We start from the raw sequence: 10,441 nt of genomic DNA on the forward strand, positions 1-10,441 counted from the left end.
GTTGATTTGAAATGGTAAATAATAACTAATAGTTGTACTACTATAAACAGTTACTTTGAAGTGAACTACAGTCAAAAATCTTTAACTTTTGCATGGTTTGTATTTTCCTATTAGCTAGTTTATAATGTGCCTCTGCTTTTCAATAGAAGCTATATTCAGTCTTCCTCTGTCACAATATAGTGATATAGTCGAAGTTGTTTTATGAAAGTTCTTGTGTCTCTGATTTAGGTTGGAAGTTAAAGATAAAACAGATGAAGTACATTTGCTTAATGACACATTAGCAAATGAACAGAAAAAATCCAGAGAACTCCAGTGGGCTTTGGAGAAAGAGAAAGCCAAACTGGGACGCAATGAAGAGCGTGATAAAGAAGAACTTGAGGTATTGTTGTCTGTCTTTAAATATCTGTAGAAAATCCAAAATGAGAGAGAGTCTGGAGGCCTTTCACTTTCTGAAATGTCAACCTTAGAGTCTTTATGAGGTACAATAAGTTTGCTGTGTGTTGAATAATATTATAATGTCATCCAAAGTATTTTTTATCAGGAAATGCTAATGATGTTTTTTTTTTTGCTTTACTACATCTAAGGATCCATGCAGACTGTTCTGCTACAACACATATTGGGAATGTGAATTAGTGTATATACAATTTGATAAATATAGCAATCATGCAGAAGTAGTTTTGGTTCCCATATTCTTCTAGGTTAAGGGAGCCACTAGTGATATTTTTCTGACAGCAAAAGCCCCTGCTGCTGTATTTTAAGAAAACTTTTAAATGAGTCCCTTCCCTCTGGGTACTCTCACAGAGAGGCGCACCCAGACTTGCACAGCTCACAGTCAAGGCAGGTTGTACCGCACGCAGTGCCCCACTGGCTCAGAGTCTTCAGTCCACATCATCCCAGACCCCTTAGCTGTATGCTAAAAAAAAAAAAAAAAAAAAAAAAAAAAAAAAAAAAAAAAAACCCACAACTGTGTAGCCAGCATTTCTGCCCTATTACTTTTCAGGTGTTTTTTGTTTGTTTGTTTTTAATGTCCACTATGGTGCCTCCAGGCGTAGTAAGCTCTCTACCTGGCAAGGACATGTTATGTCCTCAGGTATTGATTACTATTTTTTATCATTACAAATTTGCATAGGTTTTGAATAATTTGTGCCTAACCCCACTTTCCCCATAAGCCCAATTATTTTTAGTATGTGATACTGGGAAACTCAGTTTTCAGTAACTCATATCACATTATAACAGAAGTATTTTTAATCATTATTCCTAGAAGAAATGTCCCCTGCTTCATATTCCTTAACCAGATATGGTTAATGTTTGGAGAGAAAGCATTATTTAGCTTAGCTATCTTTTGTTTATACTCCTTGATGAAAATCAACTGGCTGTCCAAATAATTATGCTCTAACTACTGAAAATTTCAGTTAATAAACTAGATAATTGGTTCCATTACCAAATACTGCCAACTTAGTATTAATAAAAAAACAATTGTATGCTTACAAAGTATTATAATAATATTAACAATTTCTTAAATTCAACTTTCTTCTATAAGGATCTGAAATTTTCACTTGAGGGTCAGAAACAAAGGAATATTCAGCTAAATCAACTTTTAGAACAACAAAAACAACTTCTGAATGAATCTCAGCAGGAAATAGAATCACAAAGAGTGCTACATGATGCCCAGTTATCAGAAGAACGAGGTCGAAACTTAGAGCTTCAAGTACTTCTTGAATCCGAGAAAGTTCGGATTCAGGAAATGAGTAGCACCCTGGATAGGGAGCGGGAATTGCATGCACAGATGCAGCAGAGCAGTGATGATGGTGGACAGCCCCGGCCCTCCTTACCCTCCGAGGACCTCCTTAAGGAGCTTCAGAAACAGTTAGAGGAGAAACACGGCCGCATAGTAGAATTGTTAAGTGAGACTGAGAAATATAAACTGGATTCTTTACAAACAAGACAGCAAATGGAAAAGGATAGGCAAGTTCACAGGAAGACGTTGCAGACAGAACAAGAGGCCAACACTGAGGGACAGAGGAAAATGCTCGAGCTCCAGTCCAAAGTGGAAGATCTTCAACGCCAGCTGGAAGAGAAAAGGCAGCAAGTTTATAAGTTAGACCTTGAAGGAAAGCGACTGCAAGGAATTATGCAGGAATTCCAGAAGCAAGAACTAGAACGAGAAGAAAAACGAGAAAGTAGAAGAATTCTCTATCAGAATCTTAATGAGGTAAAGTGATGCTTTGTTTTAGAGTATTTTTTAAATTTTTGATATTGGATTAAATTATTTAAATAGCTATGTACAAATGTAAAAATGAAATCTATAGAAGTTTATTTGGAGTATAAACAGTACAGCTGATCCTCAGATAACATTGTTTCATTCAACTGTGTTTTGTTGTGAGGCCGACGAGATGCAGTAGGAACTTAACTCTTGTTTACATCAATTAGCCTTCGGTAAAATTGGTTTCATATGTCATGTTGCTTAGAGTCACAGAACCTATCCGTGACATCGAGGACTTAACTATAACTATGTCCCCTTAAGAAAGAATGTGATATGCTATTCATTTATAATTATTGGGGGGGTTTTCTGTCCAAAATTTCCAGCCAACCACATGGAGTTTAACCAGTGATCGAACTAGAAATTGGGTTCTTCAACAGAAAATAGAAGGAGAGACAAAGGAATCGAGCTATCCTAAACTGATTGAAATGAATGGAGGAGGAACTGGCCATAATCATGAATTAGAAATGATCAGAAAAAATCTTCAACATGTGGCTTCAAAACTACAGCATCTAGCCCAGAAAGCCTCCAGCAGGTGAGACTTTTCTGCCTGACCTTTGGAAAGGGCTTTCTTAGACAAGCTAAACAGTATCTGTCCGTCACTAATAGCCAGCCAAGGGTGGGGGATTGAAATTTTAGTTAATGTTTGTTTACATCAGGAGGTGATATTCTTTAACAGAGCTCATGTACCTGAAAACAAATATCTTAACACTTTGACCTACAGAAAGAGATCAGTTAATGTAAGAGAAGGGTGATACGTGAAGCAGAGTGTTGCCTGATCTATGTTTGTCCTGGTCAGCACTGCCAATTGAGAAGATCTCTTTTGACTTTGGTTTTTTGGGGGGTTTTTTTTGAAGATTGCAGTTTGAAACAGCAGATGATGAAGATTTCATTTGGGTTCAGGAAAATATTGATGGAATTATTTTACAACTGCAGAAATTAACTGGCCAGGCAGGCAAAGAGGTAAGACTTTTTAAAAACTCTTTATAAAGTATCAAAGCAGAAATTTATTGGAAACCATATGAATCATTTGAAACTGGCACCATATTTTCTAAAGAGTTTTATCTTTTCATTTATTTTAAATACTACTAATAATGTTTACCTTCCCCCAATAGAACATAGTGAAAGCTTGAGGGGAAATTAATTTTCATTATCATTATTGAATAATTAGATTGACCTATTATTATATTATGATAACATTTACTCCAGCCTTACCAAGCAACTGTAGCTCCCTGAAAACAACACATTCTTGCTCAAGCCTTTGTGCCTTTACACATGGTGCTCCTTCTGCTTAATATACCCCTCCCTGTCTTCTTTCCTGCCTGATAAATTCCTGCTTATCTCTTAAGGCTCAACACAAGCATTATTTCTTCATGAAATTGTTGTTCTCAGTGCCTGTCCATGTTTTAGTATGTATTACTCATAAACATTCGTACTTATGTGACCTTATGCTATTTTATCTTTCTAGCCTTCCTCAGTGTCCCCAAGTATATCGTGTGGCTCATTGACTGAAAGACTACTGAGACAAAATGCTGAGCTGACAGGACATATCAGCCAACTGACCGAAGAAAAGAATGATTTAAGAAACCTGGTTACGAAGCTGGAAGAACAGATCAGGTGGTATCGACAGACAGGAGCTGGCAGAGATTATGTACGTCTGTCTTTCTCATGGCCACATATTAGACGTAGTACAAAGTTATAATTTTTGCTATCTGGTTTAAATTTTTAACTCTGATGATGTAAAAAATAAGTGTCTGATTCTTATTGGAATCATTGGAAAATTTTATAGGGATGACAATAATAATAACAACAGTAATAGCTATTATTTATTGGGAGCCTTCTCTGTGCAAGATTCGGTGTTTATACCTTCACAATCTGTAATCCACATCCAGCATTGCACATGAGAAAAATGAAGTCAGCTGTCAAACCAAGATCAAAAGCCAGATACTCTGCTACCTATCAAACAGCAGCAGCCATGTGTTAAAGATGTTCATATTTGAATTCTGACTGTTCTCTTAAGTTATCTGTCAGTTATTATGTTCGTAACTGAAGTGAAAGATGCCATTAAATTTTATATTTTAGTCTAATAAACTACTCTGGGGATTTATTTAAAATTTTTATTTAATAACTACAAAATAAATTGCTAGCTTTTATGATCACCCAATATAAAAAAAGAGAAGACCTGTAAAACAGCTGTGCAGTCCAACACACAGTAACACACCCACACAGCTTCTGTAGGGATCCTCTCCCCAGTGTACATGCCAGGCGTTTCTTTCCTCACTTCTCCAATGCACTATTTCAGGCCCTGGCTCAACGTTTGGACCCAGGTAGTCTGTCTATTTAGTCTCTAGACTTTTTCAAATCAAAGCTCTGATAGGTTTAAACACCTTATCTGGGACCACAAGGATTTCACAAGGATTTTTAGTTACAAAATTAATTTTCTCAGCAGAGGACCGTGTAGTTAAAGTTAGTATATATTCTTTAATGTCCGTTGAGATTAGCTTTGAACTTTCCCTAAGGTTGGAAAGCTGAGACTTCTATATCCTCCATAGGCATAACTTCAACATGTTTAAATCATATTTTGCTTTAGAGGCTTATTGTTAAAAATCAATTAAGTAGGTTCCAATCTTTACAGTCTTCTAGGTTTTCCTTCAGTGGTGGCGCCAACATTGAAACCATCATTGCTTCTGAAAAAGAAGTATGGGACAGAGAAAAGCTGGCTCTCCAAAAATCTTTGAAGAGGGCAGAAGCCGAAGTATACAAATTGAAGGCCGAACTAAGAAATGAAGCTTTACTTCAAAATCTGAGCCCTGATTCTGATCATACCACTGTAAAGGTGGGCAACATCTTCCATCCATACTTACCCCAAATGAAGCCAGTCCTCTGCTTTTGCCACAAACTTAAAATCCAAAATAAACAAAAAGCCTAACTGTAACAGTATTCAGATTCCAGTGACTAAAAGGAGGCAGAAGTATAAGATTAAGGTTAATTATCTTTACTCTCAACTTTGCTGATAGGATACCTGCCATCCTACTGCCACTACTACTTTTTAAAAAATAAAATCTAGGTTATCTTCCCCTAGAGAACAATGTGAATGACTCAATAATGTTTTAATGTTCTTCCCTTCTTTAAACATAGAGAATATATGGTAAGTACCTGAGAGCAGAAAGTTTTCGGAAAGCTCTCATATATCAGAAGAAATACCTGCTGCTGTTACTGGGTGGCTTCCAGGAATGTGAAGATGCCACGCTGGCTCTGCTTGCCCGCATGGGGGGGCAGCCGGCCTTCACGGATCTGGAGGTGATCACCAACCGGCCAAAGGGCTTCACCAGGTTTCGGTCGGCTGTCAGAGTGTCCATGGCAATTTCAAGGTAAAGTACTTGAAAAAAAATCCATTTTAATAGGCTCTCTAAAAGTATTACTTATTTTTAATCTTTTCTCTTGTTTCTGCCTGTTGTGCTCTGTGTTCGTGCACTATGAGACATTTACCGTAACTAAAACATGCCTGCTTCATTCTAGGTTTTCGTCCTTTTAGTAGGGACAGTTTATGTTGTCCCTTAAAGACCCTATAGAAAGGGCCTTCCCAGATGCAGGCAGCTGGTGACTTGGAGCTGGCACATTCAATCTGGATTTTTTTTCCCCCCTAAACCTGAATAAGCCCTTGAACTAGCTCTCAGACATGTACATAAAAGAGATAGAGGGAAACAAAAGATTTTTGAAAAATTACTTAGGCTGATATGTGTATTCCTTTTCTTCATTTCTAAAATAATCCATTCTTAGGGCCTAACTACAGAAAGCCCTGGCCTCTTTATTTAGGCCAGAGATTAGCCCTAAGGGCATTGGACTCTGCTCCTGTGTTTGTCACTCTTTCTCTAGTAGTTCCAAGCCAGGAACACACTGGTACTCATTCTGTATCTGGTTGAAATGGAGTCAAGACTCAAACTAACGTGAGGACCTGCCTGCTGCAGACCTCTGACCTGGGTGGTGTATCCCAGACACCCAGGCTTCTCCGTGCTTCTCCCCCTTCTCATTTCTGTAGGAGCCAGACAGCCTCAAAGGATTTGGTTTTTAAAGTTCTTCCTATCAGGTCACATCTGATGTATCTTCAGGGGGTTTTGCCCTTATTGCTTCATCTGTTCTTCTTTGAGAAATATGACTCAGAATTTTTTAACTAGACGCTGAGATCACATAGTCCATAATGTCATTTCACAGGTGAGGAAGTGGAGTCAGGGAGAGATTGCAAAGCCAGTAGTGAGAGAGCCGGGACGGCCAGCCAGGTTCCCAAGTCTCATCCATGCTGGCTGTCTGAAGGGAGCTCACGTTTTATCTTACCAATGGTCTGAGACTCTCCCTGCCTCGACCACACTGCACATCGCAGTCGCATGGTTCTGCTCCTCCCTCCTCCTCTTTCATTCCCTTCATCATGTTATGCTTCTCGGTGCAGGGTTAAGTGCTGGGAGCTGCATCAATGAAAAGGACGTAATCCTCAGCTAAATCCCTAAAGGCAGCTCACTTCCTGATGGAGAAAACTAGCATGCCCATAAATTAAAAGACACTAAATGAGAGGTCACAGGAATTAGCTGTTAATTTTGATTAGAAGAATCTGGGAAGACTCTATGAAAGCCAGTTGTCGTTGAAGGACTTCACTCTACATCTATCCCTATTTTTCTTTTCCTCTTATATGTTCGTTGTATTTTGACCCTCCTGAAACAGCCTTGAAACTGATTTGAATTACAAAATCAAAATTGGTGTTCCAAAAAGCTCTTTGAGCCAGGACAAGGCAGGCAGACAGCAGCTTGCTAGAGCTGGTTCATGACGCTGCCTCCGCAGTCCCTCTTGATGTCAACATTGTTTTTCATCCCTGAATACGTGACCTCACTCCTCTTTCAGCTTTCCCAGCTCACTCTTAACTGCCAGTTCATTCTCTTCACATCTCATTTGCCCTTTATTCTCCATTTTCTCCTCTTACCATTACTTCCTAGCCTTCATTTGGCCACCCATTCTTCTCTACTTTTGCACTTCATCTCTTCATGCCCCTTTGCTCCTGAAGCCATAACCTGACGTTGGCAGCACAGGAGGCCTCTGGTGCCTCGCGGGAAGCCCTGTTCTTCTGTCCCAGTTAATTTCATCACAAACCAGGGGATATTTTAGATTAGGTAACCATGTGATATTAAATTTGTTCTGTGTTCATATTTAAATGTGTGACTTGATTTTTGTGGGAAGTATATATTTATACTCTGCATTATAGATGTGCTGTGAAACATTTTCTTGGGATCTTTTTAGAATGAAATTTTTGGTTCGACGGTGGCATCGAGTCACAAGTTCTGGTCCCATCAATATTAACAGGGATGGCTTTGGACTGAATCCAGGTAAAGTCAAAATAGAATTTTTCCTTATGTTTATGATTAAAATTACTGCCCGTGCAATAACTTCCCAGTAATGTGTTCTAGAACATGTGTTGTCCATACACAGCGAGAGTCCTCATAGCAGCAAGTCTGCAGACCTTGCTGTTTTAACAGCTAATTTTGTGAAGCAGTTAGACTGTGTTCGTATATATCCACCCAATTACGTGATGTAAGTGCTTTTACTATTATTCTCACTTTACAGATGAAAAACTGGAGTATGGAAAGCATTTGTCATTTGCCGCAGATTCCCAGTAGGAAGTGGAGCCAGCGTTAATGGCTCCAGAACATTCTCCCCTTATAACTGCATTTAATGCTCTGCTTCAAGATAGGATTGACGTTTCAGTCATGTGGAGGAGTTGTGGTTTGAAGTTTTCTCAATTTAGCGCCCTTCAGACAGCTTTCTAAGTTTACCAGTAGGTTGTATAATAATGGTTAATAGTTAAAATTCCTTCTCTCTATATCTAAAAGTGGAAACAGATATTAGGGCTTTAATGTTTCAGGCATAAAGATGAAGTCAGAAGCTGGGGAGCACACAGAGTTACCGACACACAGCATAACTGTGCTGTGTATTGCTATTAAACCACCTTCGCACATTCTACCACTAGCTGGCCATGAACAGCAGAAAAAGAGGGAATACATTTGGTACCCTAAGCAGAGTTTTTTTGATATATGAATCCTTAAACATGAAACAGCTGAAATTTGAAATTTGTACCATAATAAGTTCTGTGCTGTAAGTTAGTAAATCTTGATTTCAGGTTTTTTCTAATAAAAGTCACTAGAATGGCTTGGCTACATTAGTTTAATATTTTTTAATCCACATCATCTTTTCCTCTAAACCATACACACGCAGGCACCCATCACCTCACCTCTAGTTATAACTGTTTTAAAAAGAAAATACTTAAGTTAAATAGTCTTTCTTTGAGCCATAGTTCCAGATTAGCAGAAAGACTTATTTAAAGGTAAACAGAATAATTGAAAATAACTGTGAATAGGAAGTAGTGTAGTGTAAGTAGTCTTTCAAGCCCTATGTGTTTTGTAGAAATTTTTCAAGGGCTTGTTATTTCTTTTTAACAAGGTATGTTTTGGATTTCTTTAGGTGCTGAAAAGACTGACCTATTTTATCATTCTTCCGGTGGACTGGAGCTATATGGAGAACCGAGACATACCACATATCGCTCAAGATCAGATCTGGACTATCCTAGGTCTCCTTTACCATTTCAAAATAGGTAAGAATTTGAAAAAACCTGTCTAGTATAGTTAAATATACTAATACTTAACAGAGGCCAAGGACAGTGCTATAGCTTTGATCTCTTTGCACTGAAATAGCTAGATGTATCTTCAGTTTTCTGTGATTTACATAATCTAAAGCTCATAATCAAAAATAGCTTTTGAGTTTGTAACTGGTTTCCAAGAGTATAAGAAACAGAGCCGATCAAGTGTGATTTAGGGTATGCTTTGGGTTAGACATTGGAAAATATATTGAGTAAATGATAGTCTATGGACATTATGAAAAAACTCTAAAGTCTACATGTCAAGATGCATTTATACATATGCAGCATTTTTTCAGTTGCCTGTGATAGGCATTATACTGGACATTCTTATGACAATTTAGTAGCCACTGCTTTGAATTTATTGAGAAGTTTTTTTCCTTTCTACAATGCAAACTCAGAAGTATGGGGCTATAGATCAGGCAATGTACAAGTGGCCTACCTTTTGAGCAAGGTGGAGGCTGATTGGTAAGTTACTTGCCTTGTTTCTGGATGATTTGAATTCTCATTTATATTTTTGATCTCAAAGGTACCCAGGCCCTCCAGCTGATTTAAATCCTGGTTCCTTAGCATGTTCTCAGCTTCAGAATTATGATCCTGACAGAGCCCTAACGGATTATATCACTCGGCTAGAGGCACTACAAAGACGACTTGGAACTGTACCAGCAGGTACTCTCAGCTTAACCAAGTAGTGACAGCACCATACTGCTAGATGGACCCATAGCTCTTCTTTCTCTTTTTGAAAGTCCTTGACGTTGCTCATTAGGATAGTCAAAATCTTACAGTTCAGTACATCAGTTACCAGGTTAGACTTAGGAATTTAAGTCAGGCTGTGATTTACCACCCCAGATCACACTCCCCCAAAAGAAAAGATTCCCTGCTGTCTTCGTTTAGCAGGTTGATTAGACAAATTGCACAGTGGGCACCAAAGTGAAAAGGACCCTGAGGCTCACAGAGTCAGCTGGAGAACATGTTCCTAAATAATACATGTTCCGAATAATGCATGCGGATCGGGGGTAGGGCGGTGAGAGCACTTAATGCAGCCATTGTCCCTTCTAGGGCCTTGTGCTTTTATGTACAATCCATAAAACCCATCCCATTCAAAAGACTTTGTAAAAATGACCTATTTTTCTCTGCTCAAAAACACACAAAAATTTCTTACTATAAAAGGAGTCCCCATTCATTAGGGGGAAACCTCCTTCCCTGTCTCCCTTTAGTTCACTCCTGAGTCAAAGGTTTTTGATCATTTTAATTAAATGTGCTTAAAGCTACCTTTTATATTTTGTTTTTACTTTTACTAAAGACTGGTCTTTTTATACTATTCCCACAAACTAGATAGGGTTAAAAGCAGGTTATTTTAAGTTAGTAGTTTCTCTTTTCATACAAGGAATCACCTAACCCAAGTAACTTGTCATAGGAAACTTTATCATAGCTGGACTCTGGTTTGGTTTGTGTTTTGTTTTAAGCATCTACATTTCTCAAGACCCAGATTTTGAAGACCAAAAGGT

General features: G+C 38.3%; 1 protein-coding gene across 8 annotated transcripts in view; it reads left to right on the top strand.

The window, feature by feature from the left end:
* AKAP9 (A-kinase anchoring protein 9) overlaps window positions 1-10,441 on the top strand; it is a 143,426-nt gene that overhangs the window by 130,165 nt on the left and 2,820 nt on the right. For all 8 annotated transcript variants that reach the window (XM_036230337.1, XM_036230333.1, XM_036230335.1 and 5 more), the window contains 10 exons: window positions 229-379; window positions 1,541-2,212; window positions 2,587-2,795; window positions 3,118-3,223; window positions 3,729-3,911; window positions 4,896-5,096; window positions 5,399-5,631; window positions 7,544-7,629; window positions 8,762-8,891; window positions 9,463-9,602. In XM_036230337.1, the coding sequence (XP_036086230.1) occupies window positions 229-379; window positions 1,541-2,212; window positions 2,587-2,795; window positions 3,118-3,223; window positions 3,729-3,911; window positions 4,896-5,096; window positions 5,399-5,631; window positions 7,544-7,629; window positions 8,762-8,891; window positions 9,463-9,602 (2,111 nt within the window). The remainder of the gene's footprint in view (window positions 1-228; window positions 380-1,540; window positions 2,213-2,586; window positions 2,796-3,117; window positions 3,224-3,728; window positions 3,912-4,895; window positions 5,097-5,398; window positions 5,632-7,543; window positions 7,630-8,761; window positions 8,892-9,462; window positions 9,603-10,441) is intronic.

This window comes from Rousettus aegyptiacus, unplaced genomic scaffold, assembly GCF_014176215.1.
Source record: "Rousettus aegyptiacus isolate mRouAeg1 unplaced genomic scaffold, mRouAeg1.p scaffold_m13_p_13, whole genome shotgun sequence".
Classification (NCBI taxonomy): domain Eukaryota; kingdom Metazoa; phylum Chordata; class Mammalia; order Chiroptera; family Pteropodidae; genus Rousettus; species Rousettus aegyptiacus.